The 23519-nt window shown below is 43.7% G+C and overlaps 1 protein-coding gene across 5 annotated transcripts in view; it reads right to left on the bottom strand.

Annotated features, from left to right (window-relative positions):
• The window catches only part of ASAP1 (ArfGAP with SH3 domain, ankyrin repeat and PH domain 1), a 348495-nt gene that overhangs the window by 97645 nt on the left and 227331 nt on the right, over positions 1-23519 (bottom strand). For all 5 annotated transcript variants that reach the window (XM_032873522.1, XM_032873524.1, XM_032873526.1 and 2 more), the window contains 2 exons: positions 4045-4119; positions 3482-3531 (listed from right to left, as the gene is read on the bottom strand). In XM_032873522.1, the coding sequence (XP_032729413.1) occupies positions 3482-3531; positions 4045-4119 (125 nt within the window). The remainder of the gene's footprint in view (positions 1-3481; positions 3532-4044; positions 4120-23519) is intronic.

Genomic DNA, 23519 nt, shown 5'->3' with positions numbered 1-23519 from the left:
GGAGCAATCTCTTCAATAGTTCGAGTGAATATGGTTATAAAATTAGGATTTTACATTCAGCCAAACTCCCATTCTGTGTGATGGCAGAATGAAGATATTTCTGGACATGCCAAAATCTGAAACATTTCCCTCCTTTAGAGCTATTCCCTGCAAACGACTAGAAGTAGCATGCCACCAAATATGGGACTGCTCCAGGAAGAGAAGGCAGGGCAGTCCCCATGGAAAGGCAGCCCAGCATGCCAGTGACACTTTTGATCTAAAGAGCTGTGCAAGGATTCTCCAGGACAGAAAAGAAGGGACTGACAGACAACCCAATGTTAGTCCACATATAATCACCGTTACAACGTAGAGAGTGTATTTTCTAAACAGAAACAGTATTTATAGGTGTTGGACATCGGTGGAAACAGATAACAAAAGTCCACAACACATTCATATAGACCAGGCAAATGCAGAAATGAGGCAATTATTTCATTAAGGAAAGGCAAAAAATGGTGCTGTAAGAATGGAAATCCATTATAAGACACCATTCAACTGCCCCCGAATATCTACACTCCCAGAAGTTCAAACACTGACAACTGGTTTACCCACACGCCGTTGCACGAACCGCACTGGCTGACCTGGGTGGGGGTGGAAATGTGACGAGGCTGGCCGTGCATGGAGCTAAGCCCTTATCTGCGGCAGCAGGAGAGAACACCGAGGAACACAGAGGCAGAGAAGCCAGGGGGCCGGCAGCAGGGGCGACAGGAGAGGGAGCAGCAGGACAGGAGCCCTGGGCTGACAACCGTTGTGTCTTTTCACAGGAAGTACGCCCATTGCCTACTTACGATCCCTTCTCCTGTTCCTCATTAGGAAAAGAAAGCTGCCTCATGAGGGGCAGCACGGACTCCCTGAGCTCAGTGTCTGGGGGGCAGCACAGACATTCCGACACAGACGTGTAAGGGCTGCTGTGATGGGTGCCCAGTCTGCCCTAGGACCTTTATGTTCTCCGATAAACTCTTGTCGGAGCCACTGTTACCGGGGCGTCTACTATACGCAGTCACAGTCTCAATCGATTCAAGTACTATTTGACGTTTGATGTATGGGTATTGTTTTGACCAACTATTATTTGATCATTAAAAATCTTGCTAGAAACTATTGACTGAGGGCCAGCTGTATCCAGACAGCAGTAGCAATAACATCAACATATTACATTATCTTGTCCTCACAGAAGCCTTGAGAAGTAGGTAATTCTTCTTCTTCTTCGTTTTTTGTTTGTTTTAATAATAGGTGAGGACCATCATCAAAGTTAAGTACCTTGGCTCAAGTAGTAGAACTGATAAGCTGCACCACCCAGCTTCTCCCATGGTCTCTGATTCCCCTGTGGTCTTAACCACAATGGCTCACTGCCTCCGGGGTTCTAAATGAAGACCACAGAGCAGCCACCCTGGGTTCTCACAGCTAATAAATTAACTTTTCTCTTTCTCTTATTTATTTATTTTTTTTTGGTATATCCTTTTGTTTTCTATAATTCATACTCAAATGACTCCTACCACATCGTATAATCAAATATTTGCTGTTTTCTTTTTTACTTCCTGTACTACTATACAGAGTGAGGAAGAAGCCTATCTTAGCAAAATAATTCATTGCCAGGGATTTATTAAAAAAGAAAAACAAAAATGTTTCTGGTGAAATCCTAGAATCAGGACCCGCTGAACTCATGAGTTCTGGTACACATTTGCAGATGTGGGTAATTCTTTCATTCTTTCGGTAGCTATTCCCTGTGCACTAGCTATGTGCCCAAGGTTCTGCAAGGTCCTGGGAGATCAGCACTAAACACAAGGACCGTGTGGTCTCTGTGCTCACCAAGGCCAGATGCTGGAGGGAAATATACAGACCAGTGAACAGCCAGACACATTCGAATAGAGTTGAGGAAAGTGCCGTGAAGGCACCTGGATCATCTGAGAACGGTCTGTGTTCTCTGATATTCATGATACTGACCAGCAGGAACTTTGAGCTCTTCCACCAACTCAAAGATGGTTTTAAAAATATGGTTGTGCCACCCAGTATTGGTGGTACTTTAGTTGAGAGAGCACATATTGTGTCTTGTTTTGTTATTTCCATGTCCTACAAAAGACATCTATTCCACAAGTCTAGCCAAAGTTTTTTTCTCCCTTTTGTGGACGCCTTCCCCTTTGCTATGTACTTAGTTCTACCCCAGCCCAGTACATGCAGCTGCCTCTGGGCAGGGCAAGATTTAGGTCACAAGAGTGAGCATTCATGATCCCCTTCCATATGGAAGACAGGATGGTCCACAGTATTCACTTACATCACGGACCATTTTAAGAACCTTTCTTGTTCTCGGCCGCCTTTGTAACCGTCAATGCATGAAAGTATTCCAAAGACAGCAAGTCTCCAGCAATGGCTCTGCTCACATAAGCACTTACGAAAGCAGTTTGGCAAAAAACAAATTTAATCCTGAATTTGTTTTTCTTTTGTTTGTGTTTTCATTCTGCTGTTACTGCTGTCGACGGAAATGGCTTTTATTCGCTTATGTTTATAGCCAGCCAAGTTCACAGCCAAGATTTTTATTAAGTGCTTTAAAATCTATTTCTCCCCCAACCCCACCTCCTGGCAATACAGATGTTTCTGGGTAATAATAACGAAGGAAGGGAGGGGTGCCTGGGGGGCTCAGTTGGTTAAGCGGCTGCCCTGGGCTCAAGTCATGATCTTAGGGTCCTGGGATCGAGCCGCGCATCAGGCGCCCTGCTAAGTGGGGAGTCTGCTTCTCCCTCTATCTCTGCCCCTCCCCTCGGACTCTCTCTTTCAAATACTTAAAATCTTAAAAAAAAAACAAAAAAAAACAAAGGCAGGTGGTATGATCCATACAGTATGAAGACGAGCCAGGCCCGTACCACATATCTCACGCACATCTTCACAATCCCCACAATAACCCCAGCAGGCCGGCCCGCGTGCCCGTCAGTGGCTGCTCCAGCCCTGGAGAATGCCAGCACAACACCGCCTACCTAGCTCTCTGACCTTCTGAAGTCTCCTCAGCCTCTCCAGGCTTCAGTCCCCTGAACCAGACGCAGACAGTGAGGTCACTGTGAGACGGTCATGCACACAGGAACACTGGTGTGCAGGCCCTGGCAGGCAGAAGGACGTCACAAACACTAGCTTTTATTATTTCCTAACTGCTAGGTAGGAATGTCAACAGTCTACAGTTTTGTGCTAACTATAATTAAAGAAAAGTCACAACTGTCAGATTTACAGCCTGATAGCTAGTAGCAGCAGCCATGCGTGCTGAAACACTGGGCAGTGGCCGCACCCCTCACTCCACACGACGAGGCAGCCGAGGAACTCCTTCTCGTTAGGTCAGCACACCCAAACCCTTAGCCCTCACGAGGATGTACTACACAAGCTGCAGTCCAGAAGAAAGGAGTGTTCCAGTTAATGGTTTCTTAAGAAATTCAACACTATAAAAAACAAACAAAAAGCTACTTACAACTTTGTCTCATAATCTTTCCAAGCTTTGTCAAATGGCTTCTTGAGATCCTTGGGAGAGAGAAAATGAAGCATAGATTGAATTTACTTTTGTTCAAAGGCAAATAAATAATTCTGAAAGAACATCTCAGCAAAAGTGCTTTCCTTTATAGGATGTGTGAAGCTTGACTCAGACGCTCATGGCGCAACACAGCACCCATCACCTGTAAGAAGCCTGCATAGGCCAGAAGGGCGAGCTTCCCAGGGACCCACGGGAAGCAGGACCTGGCAGCCAGGAAAGGCTGGGCCTGGGGGTCGCTGCTGATGTGGCAAAGACTCAGCGCAGACTGCCCGCACCCATGGAGGCTCTCACCCATATTCTGGAAATTGCCTCATCTTATTCCTCAGTCAATAACACGATGTGAAGTGGCACATCTTTTTAATGATCATCTTCCAAGTACTTTTTTTTAATGCTAAAAGTATTCAGAGTGCCTTTCAAATACAAGTACCACTATGATCTTAAAAGGAAAAAAAAAAAATCAATCCTTTCCGATTAAAATGAAAATCAAATTTCTGAACACTTACTCCTTTGACTCCCTTCAGGTCTCCTTTTAACAAGGAGTCCAAGGTGAAGATCACATTGTGGCTCAGGCCCTGGAGCTGGAAAGCAAAGCAAAGGGGGAAATGGTTAAAACAGGAGTGCATACAGAATAACAAAATAAGCTACTCTTGACTGAGCACCTTGCACACACCAGGATTCTGTGAAAGGGCTTTCATGCACCAGCTTACAGACCCCAGGGACCGCCCTGAAGCAGGTTGGTAAGACCACCTTCCCCTCCAGCATGTGGACAGAGAGCTGGGAGGCCGGGCTCTGGATGACCAAATGGCAACACAGGTGCACCTATATGAACAATTCCTCAAATCATCTACAGACCTGTCACTGTTCTCCTATGACACGGTTGACCTTAATTTGACTCTTCTTCAACTGCCTCTGTCAGAAGAAGGAGAGAACTACCCAACTGGCTTGTACCACTCCATTTCATATGTTTCTGTGGCCTCTGTCACTCTCTGAAATTCCCTGATTTATATGTATATTCTCTGTCCTCCACCAGGACGTAATCTCAATGAGGACAGAGACCTCAACTGTCCTACTCACTGCATCCTCTCTGTGCCCAGATCCATTAAGAAGACAAGATATTCAGGAAGCCCAATATAGAGCAAGGGTGCAGTTTTCACTGCTCCAAGGCAGTGGTGTGCGTCTCCTTGATTTTAAGATGGTATAAAAGACGGTCATAAAGAGACAAGGAGACTCCTAGCACTTTGGGGAAATCAGGGTTAGTTGTGTGGGACCAAGATGGCAGGGACCCGCAGAACCAGGTTGCATGTGGAAAAGTCGGTGGGCTCCCCCATCCAGGAAATGATTGACTCCTGGGTAAGCCGTGTACTCATTTGTCATGCCAGTCAGCCGGCCAGCCACCCACCCTTCCATCGATCATTCGTCAAGTACCTACTCTGTGACACCCACTAGGCTAGTGGCTGGCTAGGTGAAGGTCAATGAAACACCTCCTGGCTTGAGACACCTCACATCCCAGGGACAGAGGAGGTCATGGTATGCAACTGACTCTACCCCATCTGGACACTCCAAGTGCTGTCCAGAGGTGGAAGGAGAAAGTGAAGAGAAGGACCTGGGCTGACACTTGGAGGCTCTGAGCAGGACGCTCTGAACCACATCTATGACTCGAGATGCTACCACCCAGGGCAGACGGCTGCTGTGAAGGGTTAGTTAATATACCCGACAAGCGCTAGCAGGTTCCTGCACACCTAGGAAGGGCTGAATACAGGTTTATTTTTGAAGTCCAAAGGAATGTTAAGTAAGAAATAAGAATACGGCCATGTGAAGCAGAAGGGACACCTTCTGCCGACTCGTGTCTACTGTTCTCATCTGGGGCTTCCAGAAGCTTGTCATCCTAGCTCTGCCCTCCTTGGCCACCCGTTAACACACCAGGTTAGTTGTCCAGGGCACACACCACCAGAGGGCCTGGATCGAAAACAGCCAACTCTCTCTTTCTTCTTTCAAAGACAAAGAGATTCTGAATACCACGACAATTCTGTCTATGCAATTTCACTAACCCCACATAGGGAAACTGCCTGGCTGCCAAGTGCCAACAGCAAGAGAGCTGCAGATTCACAGTCTGCATTCTGTGAGGTCAAGAGCCTTGGTTCCTGGGAAGTGGGGTGAGAAACATCTTAGATATTCTAATGGCTGTGGCTCTCCAAGGGGCCAGAGTACAGACACCTGATCTATAGAGTATATCTGTTTTATTAAAACCTCACAGGGGAAGTGATTAGTTAAAAAAATGTCTGTTGGTGGAGTGTGTGACTTGATCTTGAGGTTGTGAGTTTAAGCCCCAAGCTGGGTAGAGAGATTACTTAAAATTAAAATATTAAAAAAATGTAAGGGCAGTTTGCAGGTAATAATAAAGAAAAAGTTGAAAACCACTGGCCTTGGGTATGAGATGGGAAAACTAAGGATTAACAGGACTCACTCCCTGCCACAGATGAACAGCTGTAGTAACATTTTGCTCTGAGTCCTCAACAAGCTCATTGCTGAAATACAAGCCTCCTGCATCCCACTCTCCTGTGGGTCTCCGGAGTTTGTGTGGGTGGTGGGAAGTGAGGCAGGGGCCCACCCATCCTCCACCAGTCAGGCCAGTCTCTGGTAGACAACCTTACATTATTTTCTTCAAAACATTTACCGTCCCTCACACTTACATCTGTATTTGTTTCCTCATGTGTTTGCTGCATCCTCAATTTGAATGCAAGCTCCCTGAGAGCAGGGTCTGGATGTCCTATTTCCAGAACTTACAACACTGCCTAGCACAGAGCAGGTGCACAGTATTTGTAGAGTGAAGGAAATACAGAATCACGTGAGTATATTCTCTGTAGGACTGTTTTTTTTTTTTTTTAATTCCTTTTCAAGATTTATTTTAGAGAGCAAGAGTGGGGGGAAGGGCAGAGGAAGAGCGAAGAGAGAATCTTAGGTAGACTTGCCACTGAGCATGGAGCTTGACGTGGGGTTTGATCCCACAGCTTTGAGATCACAACCTGAGCTGAAGTTGAGTCAGGCACTTAACCAACTGAGGAGCCACGCAGGCGCCCCTAGGACCATTTATAACTGAGGCAAAGCTTAGGGAAGTAGTCAAATAGGGAACTGGGGAACTAGTCAAATAAATTACTCCAGTTCTAAACAATAGCCACACAAATGAGGAAGTTCTTTACGTCTAGCTTCGGAAATATCTCCAAGATAAATTGTTATGTGATAAAGCAAAGTGTAAAACAGTATTCACAGCACACAAAGTTTTGTATAAAAAGAACAGGGACACCTGGCTGGCTCAGTGGGAGAAGCACATGACTCTTGATCCCAGAGCTGTCCATTCACGCCCCATGCTGGGTACAGAGATTAAATAAGTAAATAAACCTTAAAAAAAAAAGAATTAAAAAAATGGGTTCATGTTTACATGACTGCTGGAAGCATACAGAGTAAACTGCTGTACTGTTTCCCCGCAGGGACAGAGACTGGGTGTGCAAGGAGGGAGGTGGCGGAAGACCCTTTTACTGTGGACCCTTCTGCATGAAAAGCATTTCTTTGTATCATGTACTGCATTGTTTATTCAAACAAACAAACAAAAAAGCAAAAATTCTAAAACACAAAATGAGAGGACAGAGATCATAAAACATTTTTAACTCGGTCCTACATCAGGGTTTCCACCAATGCCTCAAATCTGTTGTGAAATGGAGCAGGGAAAAAAATACATTAATGTCATTGCCACCTTGGTGTGAAGGCTGTATTAACAACAAAACAATGAAAGCATTATGAAACTCTGTGGTTAGTACTGAATGTGGGAGTTGCTCGGAAGGAAAAGTCCCTCAGAAGCGGAGTATTGACCACACACCAGACGCACGCTGTAAGCTGCTGGTGCCGCCACTGTGGTCAGGCCTGGGGCAGGGGGAGGTGGGCCCCAGCCGCACTGATGGAAAACCCCAAGAATTAAGAATTTCTTTGTGGTTATCCACACATATACTCTTGGGAGCTGATAAGAAACCAAGAAGGCCAAATATCATGTATTATGAATTCAGAATCTTCCTAGCGATGAATCTAAGAAAAGGCCCCAGGAAAAAAAATTTTGAAACTTCAACTTTCCCCACCTTACTTCCCAGGAAAAATCAGGTTCAGCTGCAAAAACTGGCAAAGGAGACTGTTTTTTTTTGTTTTGTTTTTTTGTTTAAAGATTTTATTTATTTATTAGAGAGAGCTCGAAAGAAAGCGCTAGTAGCAAGGAGGGGCAGACAGAAAAGCGAGAAAGAGAATCTCAAGACGACTCCCCACTGAGCATGGGGCTCAATGTGGGGCTCAATCTCAGGATCCTGAGATCACGACCTGGACTGAAATCAAGAATAGGATGTTTAACCGACTGAGACACCCAGGTGCCCCCAAAGGAAACTGGTTTAAATACAAAGCGAATAGTAACTACCTGTTATGAAGACACAGAGGAAAAGCCAAAAAGAAGACAAACTAATCTCAAGAAAGGGAAACTTTTAAGAAATATTTATTGATGGGCCAAACAGTATTTCTTTCCCTGGAGATCTCAATGAAAAGATCTATTTTTCTCCAATATTTGAAGGTATTGCTCTGTGACAGAGATGGATTACATGACTTGACAGTTGTAGGATTCTGTGATTCTCCTGCTTTTTTATTTTTCCAGTCCTTTCAGGAATCCCTCCCATGGCCTGAGCAAGGCTTGGAACCTGGTGTGTAACAAAACCATCTTTAGGGCAACTGCGAGGACTTGAACAGAGTAATAAAATGAGTGGACAGCCGCCTTCCTGTATCACTTTCATTATCCTCAATGGATTTTTTAAAAGGCTTTCAAATCTAGTAAAACATTATTTCCCATTAATTTTACTAAAATTCTATCGATTATTCCATTCCCATTTACTCAAGTTCCAATCTATTTCCTTTCCTTTAGTGATAAAGTTGAATTAATGTTAAGCTCGTCACATGAGTCATGATAACACAGGATGAAGGATGGGTTTCTAAAAGCATCTCTTTTTCCACTTTATTAAGCAAATACATTAACAGCCTTTCAGAAATGATGTCTGCGTGTGGCAAATGTATCTGCTTTCCAAACAAACTGCTGTCTGTTTCCTTCCTTACGAAGAGGAAACGTCCCCCGCAAATATATGCATCAAGCCCAACCAGAAATTTGTAATAAAGACAGGAGGCGGCTGAGGGCTATCCTTTCATTATGCAAAAGTGGCTTGTTTAAGCAAACAAACTGTAGTTAATACTGGTTTGATCAAAATAATCACGTATTCCTTACCACTTGGTAGACCCTACCAAACGTCATACACACAGAACATGTAATCCCAGATGGGAGAGAGGACTTCGCCATCAGCTTTCCTCTATGTATCTGCCCTGATGTTTTTAAACCCCTTTAGAGTGGTTCATTTACCACAAAATGAAATGATCTTGTTATTTCTCTGCTGATGTATCACCTGTCTTTCCTCTCTAGAGGGTATGCTTCTTAGTTAAGGGGAGGCATGTCATCTGTTTTGTCCCCTAACTGACCAGGGCCCAGAGCAGGAGCAAGGAAGCAGCTGCAGGTCACCACGAGGCCCTATAGCTTCTGGCTGCCCTGGGTGCTCCCTGCCACCCCCCAGGAGCACGAGCAGAGGGGCCAGTGACTCAGCAGCACCTCGTTCCCCTCCCTGCGTGAGAGCACAGTGCTATACGTGGTGCCCCTAGGATGCCCAATGCACATGGCACCGTATCAGTTAACGAGGACAGAATGTGCTTGCTTTGCCATCCCGAGTTAATTCTGACATTCCTTCTCTGCTGCCCACTGGTTCTCTCTCCTTCCTCTCTACACACAGAAACAGTTTCCCTGAAAGTAAGGCTAATGCAAATCTGCTGACTTGCTCAACGCATTGGAAAATCCAATTAAAATAATGAGCCACCTCCCAGCAGTTCAGTCGCCGATTCCCTGAAATAAATGAGGTATTCTGTCTAATGTGTTAACTCCTTCCGGCCTCCTTCATGGCACCCTGTTGTCAGGCCGTTTCCAGGCTGTCACGATACACAGGGAAGAGTTCTCAGCAGGAGCCGAGAAGCTCAGAGGCCATGTGGCCACTCACTTCTGCTGGCCTGGGTGACTCTGGGCAAACTGTTAACCTTACTGCCTCGATTTTCTGATTTTAAAATGGGTGTCCTGGCCTCTTCCTCAACTAGCCCAGGCTGGTGTGACAGGATCAGGGAGAATGGATGCTGCGAAGTTCCCACGTTGCAGCAAGCCGTAGGGTCCTGTGCCTCCACCCGCCCTGCTTCATGGAAAGCCCCTGATATCCCCCAAAGTGTTAAGTCACGTGCTCAAACCCAGAGCGTCAAGTGGAGGGGTCAAACTACAACCCAGGGCTAACGTCAAAGTCACAGCTGTCCACAGCACTATCTTCCTGCGGATTATCAGAATGTTTTGAAGACTATGCTATACTTACACATATGAACGGACAGTTACTAAGCTATGAGTGACCCATTGAACCAAGCTTTAACTGTATTTGGTTGCATATGCATTAAGGGGAAACAAAGAACACTGGTCACAGGTCAAGGGCACTTACAAATCCAACACAGATGAGAGTTAACGTTCCCACCTCACCCACTGCTCACACATTTGTAACAGTTTACGCTTTACAGCTGCCAGGGCCCAGGGCTCACATGTCAAGCAGGCGACACACTTAGCGAGGTGTGTCCTTGGACAAGTCATGTAGCCTCTTAGAGACTCGGTCTCCTGCTTATTGTGGGAATGATAAGGCCACCTGCTAAGGGTGTTGCAGAACAGATACTGGGCGCTATGCATGTGAAATGCCTCACAACACAGACTCTTAATAAAATGTAACTAGGTTTACTTTCTCACATTTGAAAAGCTAGTGGCAGTGGTGGAGAAAATACAGTTATTAGCATTTTGGATACCAGACTAGGTCTTTTGAGGCTGGGGTGGAGGGTCGGAGCACTCCTGAATGTCCTTCATATGGCACCAAATTCTCTCCAATGGTAGGTTTTATGGTTGTTTCCCTGCCTCGTTCTGCAAGGGAGTCTCTACAAACTGTAAGGTAATGCATCCTATTATATACCATGCTCTAATCCAGGCAGAGCAGCCTGAATTAGATTTATTAACATGACAGATGGTACTGTGTTTAACATATGTTATCTAAAGTTACTGCTCACAACTCAGTAAGATGATTCCTGGTGTCACCCAATTAATGAGGAAACAGGCTCAGAGAGGTTAAGTAACTTGCCCAAAGTCAAACAGTGAGTAAGCAGCTGGTTAGGTTTTTAATTAACATTTTTACTGACTCCATTCTCATTTCCTGAGTCCTACTATTCAACTCTCAGATCCTATCACTCTCCTGCTCAAAACTCATCAACGGTTTCCCATGGACTTGGATTCAAATCCAACCTCCCAGTTTAAGTCTGGCCCTGGCAACCTGTCTGAACCCCCCTACCCGTTCCCACTGACCAACAACCATGCCAGCCTTTCTTTTGATTCTTAATCCATCAAGTTCTCCACCACCCCCACCCCCACCACCCACGCACATGCTTTACTTGAGCCTGGACCACTCTCCTTCGGCTACAGGCAGAGCCTCCTATTCTAGTCTTCATGCCTCCTCTTCATGGAGGTCTTGACCCACTCTACATAGATTTCTCCTGCCTGCGAAATTAATCTTAATGAGGCAGAAGAGGCTCCCTTTCAAAGCACAGAACATTTTACAAGCACTTGATTGTTTCTTTACTGTCTAGAGCAAAGCTTCTTGAAGGCAGGAGCTATGGCTGTTTTGCCTACCACTGTGTTACATCAAACCCCTAGGACAGCATAGACCTGTCAAATAAAATGCTTGTTGATGGAGTAAATGGCTGAACAAATGGGTTCCTCTCCATGCCTGGGAAAACTGTTCTGAGGCTCAAAACTGTTACAGAATCTGGGCCGATTCTGGTGTTCTGGAGCACTCTGCACTTCCAGAGGAGAAGGTAGGGAGGTGGGGGTACTTTTAAGAGAAGGACAGGAGATTAGAACTGCCCTCAGGACACGGCTGGGGGTGACAGACCGAGGGTACCTTTCATTCAGCAGCTGCCAGACTTGGTTTGACAACTGGGGAAGAAGGGTGTTCTGGATTTGAACCTGCCTCCACCTGGTGCTGTGGGGATAGGCTGGTCACTTCTCATTTCTGCCACTGATGAAACTACAAGGTCTGTAATATACCCTCTGGGTATACTACTCTTACAGCTTAAAATGAGCTACTGAGATACAACTGAATGCACCAGGAGAAAATCCAGACCAGCTGGGTGAGAAGAGCCAGAAGGAGATGCTTTCGCGGTCTCACAAGCAGGATGTGGCCCCATCCCCCTACCTCCAACAAAGTAGCAAAAACAGTACCTAAGCAGTTCTGAAGTGATGCTGAAGAGTTAGAAGGGTCCGTTCACAGTTCCTATCAAAACCCTAGATAGTTTTATATTATCTATAATGTCTACTATACAACTTCTGGCATAATATAAATAGAACCTTTTGAGAAAATCTGAAAGATCTCAAGAAAGTGAGCTTCTTAACCTGACGAGAGCAAGGACAGACAGGACCTACCAGGTTCCCGGGCTCCAGGCCGTTTCTCTCCATTTCCTAACTGACTCAAACAATAGTGAAGGAAGGAGAAATAAAGATACGCACCCTGAATTCACACGGTAATGAGGGCCAACATCGAAATAATCAATTGTCAGCGCACATGCAAAAATTTTAAATGATGCCCTCAACTTGTTCTCAAAGGTAAGAACATGGCAACACTGGAGATGTTCAGCACAGGAGACGGATGAATAAACGATGGGCATTCTACAGAGCTGTCAGAAATGAAGTCACGGACACTGCCAAGGGGTTGTGCAGACCCTGCGGTGGGGGATAGTCACTGACTGCCGGGGAGGCTCGAGGCTCCCTACCCCATCTCAACCACAGTAGCTCTGTGTTAAGAGGCTATATGCTTCCAATTAAGCAAAGGTCTGAGGCTACAGTGCTTTACAAAATATCCTCAAAATATATAAAAAAATGAAAAATCAGGTTATCAAATAGTGCTATAGTGTGAAACCAATGTGGTTAAAAAGTTATGGCAATAAATACCCATAAGATAAAAAGATTTATAAATAGGAAAAGGATTAGAAGATACAGATAGATCTATCTCAACCCAGAAACGGTGGATTGTAAGGCTGCTGGTGATTTTTATTTCAGCGTTTTCCCCTGTATTTTGTTTTTGACAATGAACTGGTATTATTTTTGTATTCAGAACATTAAAATGAAATAGGACACAGATGGTTTCACTTACTTGTGGGACATAAAGAATAACACGGAGGACATTAGAAGAAGGAAAGGAAAAGTGAACCGAGGCAAATCGGATGGGGAGATGAAGCATGAAATACTGTGGAGTCTGAGAAACAAACTGAGGGTTTTGAAGGGGAGGGCAATGGAGGGATGTGAGCCTGGTGGTGGGTATTAAGGAGGGCACGGATTGCATGGAGCACTGGGTGTCGTACGCAAACAATGAATCTTGGAACAATGCATCAAAAACTAATGATGTATTTTATGGCGACTAACATTAACACAATTAAAAAAAAAAAAAAGAAATAGGACACAGAAACACAAGAGGGCGATATAATCAACCAGCAGCCTATTTCTCATTCAACTTGTTATGTGACTAATACAAGATAGAAACCAGAGGGTAGGTATAAAAGTAAAAATCATGAATCAGGGAGTGAATTTGGCAGGAAACATTGCACCTTCTCTGTAACACTGGGAATTCTGTATCTCTGTCCAGAATGACCATCCCTCCCTTACCAACTATGGTCCTCGGACCCCTAGTGTTTGCATCATCCAGAACTTGTTAGAAGTGAAGTCTTCAATCCTAATTAATCAGACACTCTGAGGGGGCACCCAACCACCCATGCTCAAACAAGCTCTCTATGTGTGATGGCATAAGCTTTACAGGAAGGGCTGTCCAAAGCAGAGGGAAAACCAAACTCCTTTAGAGAAGGGAAAGCCTATAGTCAAAACTGGAAGTCACCTGTCTAAAGGTCTCAGGCATAATTACCACGAATAGCACAGGAGTGAGTGCTCTGAGTGGTCTGGGGAAGACCTAAGGCAGAAGGGGACCCAAATTACACCATTATGCTAGAGGAATCAGGAACTGACAAGACTGAATTTAAGCAGAAAACACAGTTTTCCTGCAAGTTGCACAGAGAGAAACAGGAAGATGTAAGCGTACTGGGAATATGAGAATTCCTTAACAGAAAATAATGCAATAATATTTTGTCTAATTCAATTTAAGCAAATGAGGGGTTAGATTTAACATCATCTCCTACATCGAGAGTGAAAATGAAAGCACTATTAAGCCTTACATTAGGTGCAACATCTGATTTCACTTGAGGATAATCGCAAGAAAAGGGCGAGTAGTTACGACTTATAAGCCCAAGATAAATGGGAAAGCAAAAGGAAGAAAGGCCCAGGCAGCTAGGCCTTTGTTTAAAAAAAGGATATCTCGACTCTAAGGATTTCCCTACTGTGCTTGAAAGCATCGATCGACTGGTTCATGATCGACTTTCAGACCCTTAATTTCATTTCCATGCATGTCATCTACAATTTGCTATGTTTAAACCAGAACAAAAACATAACGTAGGTGACATCAAATTCCATTTTCTTTGCCTTCACTGAACATCTTTATCACACAGTGTATGTTTGACAATCAAAAACTTTTACTGAGCATCTTCCTAACAAATTTAAAAATGTAGTAAAATAACTGTGTGCAAGCACTTGGGGCTCACTGCGTACCCTCACAGGAGGAGATGGCAACACCTCCTTGTAGACACTGTCTTCCTTTACTTCCCAGGAAAACAGGGGAGAGGGGGTGTCGCTCCCTTGCCTGGACTGCCCTACTCTGTCTCCTGGGTCCGTATGTTGTGCTTCCCCTCACGGGATCCTCACTGAAAACGCTCCAATTAGCAGTAACTGCACCTCAGACAAACCTCATTGCTATGACACTGCACGCGCAAGGCTTGACCCTCACTGAAAAGGTTAGAATCCAGATAATTTACCTAAACGTAGCTGTAATATTCACCACCACTTGGTACATTTCTAAGTCAGCCTTGAAGAGAAAGAATCATCTTGGGTATTGTGCTGGTGATGCCGGCTGCTGCCAGGAAACCAAAGAAGGGGGAAAAGTTTTTCTATTCGTAGGCAGCAAAAATCAGGAAGTCTAAAATACCTGGTCCCCTCCCCAGGTCCCTTTTTTCCTATAAAATGAAGTAGTACTTTAGTGTTAACTATGAAAACAGTCTGTACCAGCAGTCTCTCAAACAGAAAGTGACAGCCAAGCCTAGCACAGAGTCCGGAACAGAGTGAATATTTAGCAAATGCTGGCTAAGTCAAGACCACAATTTAGAAAGTCTTTACTCAAAAAAACAAAAAAACAAAGAAACAAAAACAAACAAAAAAAACGGGCTCCTGAGAGCCTCAGCAGGTTGAGTGTCTGACTCCTTATTTTGGCTTAGGTCATGATCTCAGAGTCATAAAATTGAGCCCCATGTTGGGCTCCCCACTGCTGGAGTCTACTTGAGATTTTCTCTCTTCCTCTCCCCCTCGGCCCCTTCCCCCACTCACACACTAAATCAATCAATCAATCAATCAATCTTTTAAAACAAACAAAACCCTGAAGTACAGACTTTGACCTTACTCTCTAAATATCAAGTGTATCGGGGCGCCTGGGTGGCTCAGTTGGTTAAGTGACTGCCTTAGGCTCAGGTCATGATCCCAGGGTCCTGGGATTGAGTCCCACATCCTGCTCCCTGCTCAGCTGGGAGTCTACTTCTCCCTCTGCCCTTCCCTCCCACTTATGCCCTCTAACGTGCTCGCTCTAAATAAATAAAATCTTTTTTTTAAAAAAAGATTTTATTTATTTATTTGACAGAGAGAGATCACAAGTAGGCAGAAAGACAGGCAGAGAGAGAGAGGGGGAAGCAGGATCCCCGCTGAGCAGAGAGCCCAATGTGGGGCTCGATCCCAAGACCCTGAGATCATGACCTGAGCCAAAGGCAGAGGCTTAACCCACTGAGCCACCCAGGTTCCCCAATAAAATCTTTTGATATAAGTAAATCAGTAAATAAATTTCAAGTGTATCAACCAATGCTTAATGCTGCTTAATGCTTCTAGTTCACAAAAAGCACATCTGCAAGCCTAAGAGAATAGTTTTATAAATATCTATTAATTATTTTACGGCCTAGTTCGAGGTGTCTCTTCTGGGAAGCCTTTCTTGAAATCTTTGCTTTCTGGGTGAATGAATGAATGAGTAACTGAATAAATGATTCCTCCTCTAGTGACCCAGCTTGAGAATCGGTGGAACAGAAAAGTGAACTCAGTTTGTCTGACTTCAAAGTCGTGCACTTCTGCCAGCTCTCTGAACTTTCAATTGCTTAACACGGCTGGGCAGCCAGTCAATAAAAGGGCCTACTCACATTTAGTAGAAGATGTAAGCTACTAGTTCAAGGCTAGATCAGCAGCCTCTTTCTTCACGGTTAAACCTAGATGTACCAAAAGACACCAAAGGGTACAATCTGAAAGAGGCAAAGTGTAAAGAAAGTGTAAAGAAGCAACCAGCTTAAGTAATCAGAAATTACATAGTGAAATGTAAAGAAGAAATAAGATACGAAATGGAATAAAATTAAACACAACATATGAAATGGATCATCTGGTCCAAAAAACATGTAAATCAGCACATCTCAAAGTGGTTCCATGGGAAGTTAATGTTTCTTATACAAGAAGAAAGCATGTGGTCAAATGAGTTAAAAAAAAAAAAAAGGAATTGGACAGGTCTCTTTAATAATAGGATGTCTCCAAGCCTTTAATACACAAATGTGCACCGTAAATCCTCAAAAGCAATATGGAGTACTTTTCAATCCAGAACTCTTGTCAAAGGCGGCACGGAATGAGTGTTTCAGGGAAAACTCTTAGGGAAAGGCATCTCAGATTCTGATCTTCGTGTTCCCAGGCAGAGGGAGCCAGACGCGCTGGGCCCAATAGGGCCACTGCACACAGCTGCACAGGGTGTACATAGCTCAAAGCATCCACTTGGCTTGTATATGCCATTCCCACCATGCCCCCTCACTAATCCCTGTCCCTGGTGCTGGCTGACAACAGCCCAGAAGAAGGTGCCCTAGCTGGGCTGTGGTACCTGCCCAAAAGTCTGGATCTGGAGTGGGTCACCTCCTCCAAAAACTACAGGAAGTGGAGGTGAGGAGAGACGCAGAGGCAACATCCTGAAGAGGAATTGAAACCCAGTTCAAAAGAGAACACTGAATCTGAGGAGGTAGGTGGAACAGCAGAATCCAGATAAGAGGTCAGGCCTGGGATGGAAAATAAGAAATCAAGGAAGGGTGGAAGAGGTCAGAGGAGTGAGTGTGAGGCTGAGTTTGGCAGAACTCTCTAAACAAAGGAAAATATCCACATTTGCTTTTCACAAGGGCCTCCAGATTTGGGCCTGGAAAAGCAGCTCTGGAGGCTTCCGGAACCAAGTTCATGCAGACAGAAGGCTGTTAGCTACCTCAGAACAGTGTTTGCCTTCCTCCTGCTACATCTGTGCCACTGTTTTACTTGCTGCCCTTTAAATCAGTCCTTTTTACTTAAATAAATTAAAAGTAAATTTTATATGAGGTCCACAAAATGATGCCCACATCCTTGAGACACAATCCAGTGTACTTCTTAAAAGCATGGGCTCTGGAGTAGACCATCTAGGTCTGAATGCTTGCTCTGACCTAGCACTCTGTGCCTCAGTTTCCTCTACTGTTCCATAAAGATAATTATGGTTACTACCTGGTAGGGCTGCTGTCAGGTGCGATGAGGTAGAAACAGTAACACTCACCAAATATTCTACTTGCTCCCTTCTATTTCCTGTCCCCTGCCAGCTCCATCTTCTAGAGAAATACTGATAAGCAAATGTTGGGGACATCCCAAGCATTCCAGTGCCAACCTGAGATTTTCTCCCCCACATTCAGTCCTCTCTTATGGCTAACGAAACTTTCTCCTCCAATAAGGGACCAGTTTTTCTTTTCCCTCCCTCTCACAGAACCACAGTTCTAAAAGGTAAGTCTCTGCTAGTGTTGTGATGCTGTGAGTCTGTTTCAAGTGGAGTAACACCCGACAACCACAAACACATTTTAAATGAAGACTGTTACTCACTGCATGCAATCCTGCTTAAAAGGCAGGATTATCCGAACTTCCTTTTTATAATGTTTTTAATGCAAAAAAGCCAAAGGAAAGGTAAACCATTTTTTAAGTTAGGTCTCAGGGATACCACAGGATTTTTGTATACTGGATGTATCTAAGATATGCTACCCCTGTATTAAGGAGTGTAAATTTCGAATTCTATACAGGGAATCAATTAGAGCTTAGTTATACCTTAAAATATACTATGTAGACTGTTAAAGTAATTTTGCAATTTTATTTGTATAGTCCTAGAGAGCAAATAGGCTTTAAGTAAAGTTTGCAATGTCTATGTATAATACAAGTTTTATTTATTTAAAAATTTTTTTTAAAAAGACTTATTTATTTTAGAGAGACAGAGAGCATGAGCATGAGTGGGGAGGGGGAGAGGGAGAGAGAGAATCTCAAGCAGACTCCCCACTGAGCACAGAGCCCAATGCAGGGCTCGATCTCACGATTCTGAGATCAAAACTAAGAGCTGGAAACTTAACTGACCGAGCCATCCTGGGGCCCCAAGTTTGTTTTTTCTAAAACGCATTTAGCAGCAAAGCCTGATCTAGCCTGATTCATCTGGTGGTAAGCTTTGACATGAACTGAGGTGGACTCTCAGAGTCTTTACCTCACTTCACATAAACATTCACGTGTTTCACTGGAATAAACAGATTGTATTTAATTATGAGGACGGACCTGCCTGAAAAGTCAGGAGGCGGGGGGAGGGGGAGAGGGAGAGGGGCGGGGTGTTCTATAATACATGGCATACGCACCCTGCCACCACTCTGAATCTGTAAAATTCTGAATTTTATCAGCTGCTCTTTGTATAAATCCATAAAGTTGTTTCAAAGGACATAGTGTATTATTAGTATTAATGGATGTTAGAATTATATACTGATCTTTATTTTAAATTTTTCCATATTTCTCAAATTTTTATAGTAAACATGTACAACTTTTATTATAAGAGGAGAGGAAAAGAAAACCTCCCTCTTACCCACGTGGATAGATCTCATTTCATGAAAGGTCTCAAGTTATCAACTACCAGTGAAGACACGAGGGGAACGTCTGGCAGATCCAATGTTAAACCCTTCGAACTACGGAACACTGTTCTGCTAGAGGATAAGGTTGTTGCGATGTATTCTGTAACCCAGGGCCACCAGCTGACTGCTGACCATACTCCTGCTCTCCCCATTTTTCAGCATTTCAAAGAAGGACGTGAGAAACAATTTGTCAGCTATAAATATAGATCCAACCTGCATGCTTCTTTACTGTTCTCATTTGAGGGGGAAAAAAGAAGAAAAATTAAAAATAAATCCTTAACTCGACCACATACCCTGCAGTCAGAGATTGCAAACAGGAAATGCTCTGCAGCTGGAGCAATCTTTCCTTTGCTTCAACAGGTCTGAGGCAGTAAGTGTCCTCTAACTGTTAAAGGGGACTGAGGCTCTCTGCAAGCAACAGAACTGTCTAAGGGCTCGGGGAAGAGAAGGTGTGGACAGTCCTGGCTAGAACAGGATCCTTCCGGGCACCTCCTTTTAAAAGAGGTTTTACATATATTTTCTTTTTTTTTTAATTAATAAATTTTATTATTTTTAAAACACATAATATATTTTTATCCCCAGGGGTACAGGTCTGTGAATCGCCAGGTTTACACATTTCACAGCACTTACATATATTTTCTAAAACTGATCCTACATTGTGGGTCTTGGGGGATATGGTTCAAAGAGTTTTCCTTACCCACTGAGAATCTACTTCAATCCACCAGTTACTCCTTTCCCGTCCCATTTTGTGGTTTGGTGATTAAGTAAGTGGATGCAATCCTCTGTTGATTCCCTACTTTCTTTCCCTGGATCACAGGCAATGACGGGATGCTGGCAGGAGAGCAGACCTGGCAGTGTTTAGCAAGCGATAACTTTACTGCTTTCTTTGCAATGACTTAAAAATAAAGACTGAACATAATTTTGGTTCTGTATATTTAACCAAATGAATGACAAAAATACTTTGAAACAGCTAAAACTCTAAAAGATCATCCTTTCCTTTTCTTGTTCTTCCTTTACCCCTCTTTTTGACAAGGAAGCTGCATTGTAAAGAAAGCCTTTATCATTAATATGTTGACTACCTAGGGGCACCTGGATGGCTCAGTCTTTGAGCCTCTGCCTTAGGCTCAGGTCATGGCCCCAGAGTCCTGGGATCAGGCCCCTCATCCGGCTCCCTGCTAGGCAGGAAGCCTGCTTCTCTCCTACTCCCCCTGTTTGTATACCCTCTTTCGCTGTCTCTCTCTGTCAAATAAAAAAATAAAATCTTTTAAAAAAATGTTAACCCTGATGATAATAAAAATAGAACGGAAGGTACAAAGGCATGGAAGCAAGCAACAGTTTATAATCCAGAAATAACAAGTACTTTTTTTTTTAATTAAATTTTTAAAAATTTATTTGACAGATGGCGTGAGGGACAGCGGGGGAAGAAGACTCCACTGACTCGATCCCAGGACTCTGGGATCACAACCTGAGCCGAAGGCAGACGCTTAACTGACTGAGCCACCCAGGCACCCCTCAACAAATAATTTGTTACATCTGGAGCTGGCTTTGATTATGAAGGCTTCTTTCACTAGAGGAAGGATGAATTCATAGGAGACTGGCAAATCAACTAAAGAACTATTTCTAATAATTAAAAAAATGCTACTATCTATGAAATATATGCTGTGAACCAAAGGCTATGAGAGGTAATTCCCATAAAAGCCTGTGCACTTAAAACCTGGCCACACACATATTAAAGACATCAACAAAACGGATCATGTCCACATTTCTCTGGCTTCTCACCACTAAGAGGCAGCATTCCCTAGCTGTAGTCACATGTGACAAAGAGACTGGCTTCTGAGGGGAAAGAGCTCATCACTTGGCGTTTAGGGAACAGTGGCCACAAAAAGGACTTTAACTAGAGGGAGCAGCTGAAAACACGGAGAAAGACTGGTTTAGAAAAATATCAAAGTGCACAGGAAGTGGGATTACAGATGTGAGGGCACAGCAGAAAGTGAGGGCTTGCGTTTTGCTGGGTACGTTTGATTTACACTGAAATTTTCATATTACCATAGCTAGATTATTCAAGATTTTTCCCCGCTCTCTCTCCCTGACCAGAATTTGATGATTTATACTTTTACGTAAACTTTCTATTTTGGAAAAATTACAGATTCACAAAAAGCTGCAAAAATAGTTCAGAGAGGTCCCTTGTGTCCTCAACCAGCTTCCCTCAAGCGTAACACCTTACAAACTTAAGGGCTTACACAGAGGACATTACCAAAATCTGGGAAGCAACACTGGCCTGAGATGATCAACTAGGCTATAGACCTTACTTGAATTTCACCAGTTCTGCATGCACTCATTTTTTGGTATGTCTGCGTATGGCTCCGTGACATTTTATCACATGTACACATAGGCACATCCATGCCACAATAGAGTTAGAGAACTGTTCTATCAACACAAAGGAGTTCCCTCAGGCTACCCTTTTATAACTGCACCCCTGACCCCTTCTCCAAACTCTGATGAACCACTGATCTGTTCTCCATCTCTGAAATTTTGGATGACTTGGACTTTAATCAGAAGAATTTACAAAGGGCAATGTTATCTTGATGAAAGACACCCTTTCGAGGAACTTGTTTTCACTTGAAGGGGTCAAATGCACACAGAAAGCAAAAGACCAAAGACCTTGTATGTATGTGAATAGCTTCCTGGACAGTAAGTCCTGGTTCCTCCTTCTGCCTGAGTACCTAGGCTGACATCATGCAGATGTCCCAGCACTGGCTCTCACCACAGGGGTAGGACAAGAGTGCCACAGGGACAAGGGCTGAACGGCCAACGATGATGAACCTGTCATAGGGCATTCTTTGGAATGTCCTATCCTCTCAAGCTTCTGCATTTATCATTTGTCCCAACGAGGTGAATTGCAAATGCTCTAATGCCAACACTAAATGAAATCTAGTGCAATACAAAGTTCCTTTGAACACATGATTTCATCTATTCGGGGGAAAAAAGGTACAGAAAAGAGGGCTAGAAAGATAGACCCCAAACATCAATGACGGTTATCTCTGGGAAGGGAGAATATAAAAGAGAAACTGCAATTTTCTTTCTGGATTCTGTATTTTCCCCACCAGGCATTTGTTCTTTTTACAATAAGAAAAAAATACAAAAATAAAGTCTCCTGCGGTGGCTATTAATGCCACAGCAGTTAATACTAACGGAGTCTGTGAGTACGGACTTTGCAGCTTACAAAGTTTCTCATGTGTGTGGTATGACGATCCTCACACAAACACAGGATATAGAAGGTATTTTTCCTCATTTTCCCGGTGAAGACACTGGTGCTTCTCAGTCAGGCTATGTTACCAACCCACTTAGGGCCAGGTTTGGAATCACAGCCAGTGGTTTCTTATGCCAGTGGGCATCAAGGTGTGGTTGTAGGTCCCCAGAGGTCTCTGAGGCCAAAAGGACTTTCATAGTAATACTGAGATTTTGTCTGACTTTCCCATTGTTTAGATATTAGCACGGACAGTACAAAAGTGAACCTACTGGGGTCCTGACGTGAATCCAGGCACTGTTTGACACCAACTTAGGTCACTGTATTCTTCATGGTCATGCTCTTGTTGGGGGGCAGGGGTAGGCTATTTTCTTTTAAAAATGCCCACCATGAAACAGTTAAAATTACTGATTTGTTTACATATCAACCCGAGTACATCTTTCCTATATCTGGTTTGACACAACAGAAGTTTGCACAAACCACTCTCAAGGCACACCAAAATATCAGAGTTATCTTGAGAAAAAGCACTTATGCAGTATTTTGAGTTGCAAGCTAAAATAGCTAATTTTGTTTGTCAGCTTCCCCCCCTTTTCCTTTTTTTAGAGAGAGTGTGCAAGTGGGGGTGGGAGGAGGAAGAGGGAGATAGAGAATCCCAAGCAGGCTCCATTATCAGCGTGGAGCCCAATTTGGGGCTTGATCTTTTGACCCTGAGATCATGACCTGAGCTAAAATCAAGAGTTGGACGCTTAACCAACTGAGCCACCCAGGAGCCCCGAGTCTGTCAGTTTTTTAATGGGACACCATTTGTTTTTCTTCGAAAGAACGACTGACAAACTGTGGTACTGAGATGTGGGTGTCTGGCAAATATTTTCTCAAAAACAAATAAAGTGAGCCTGCCACACATAGGGTTTCAGATTCACATTGCTATTATTCTATTCTTATATTGGTAATCACCTAAATTCTTAAAGTACTCCTCTCTCTTTCTAATATATAGTTCTGTGTGAGGCTGTATTTTTTGTCTACTTCAACCAAATAGCATATTGCAACAAAATCAATTAAGAGACTTTAACATTTCTCAATTTTAAGTGATAATATAGTAAGTATGGATAGAAATGGTCCACATTAACAAGAACTCTTCAGTGTCCTTGATCATTTTTAAGATTGGGGTCCTAAGACCACAAATTTATGAGCTACTAGCTAACACTCTTTTTTCAATTTATTATAACTCACTGATGAGGGACATGAAAGAGAAAAGTAGATAAGAAATAATTTTTCAAGTTAAACACAAACAGGGGTTACGGCTACTCAAGTAGGTTCTAGCCAAGCCAGGTGGGCCATTAAGCACCCATGATCTACGAAGGCAATGCCATTACTCTGTAACTGCTGGGGGACGCCATCGCTGAATCAGGGCATGTCAGGGGACCTGGAATCAAGCTCCCACTCCAC

This window comes from Lontra canadensis, unplaced genomic scaffold (assembly GCF_010015895.1).
Source record: "Lontra canadensis isolate GAN:19392208 unplaced genomic scaffold, GSC_riverotter_1.0 scaffold49, whole genome shotgun sequence".
NCBI lineage: Eukaryota > Metazoa > Chordata > Mammalia > Carnivora > Mustelidae > Lontra > Lontra canadensis.
This window is presented reverse-complemented; position numbering and strand designations above follow the sequence as displayed.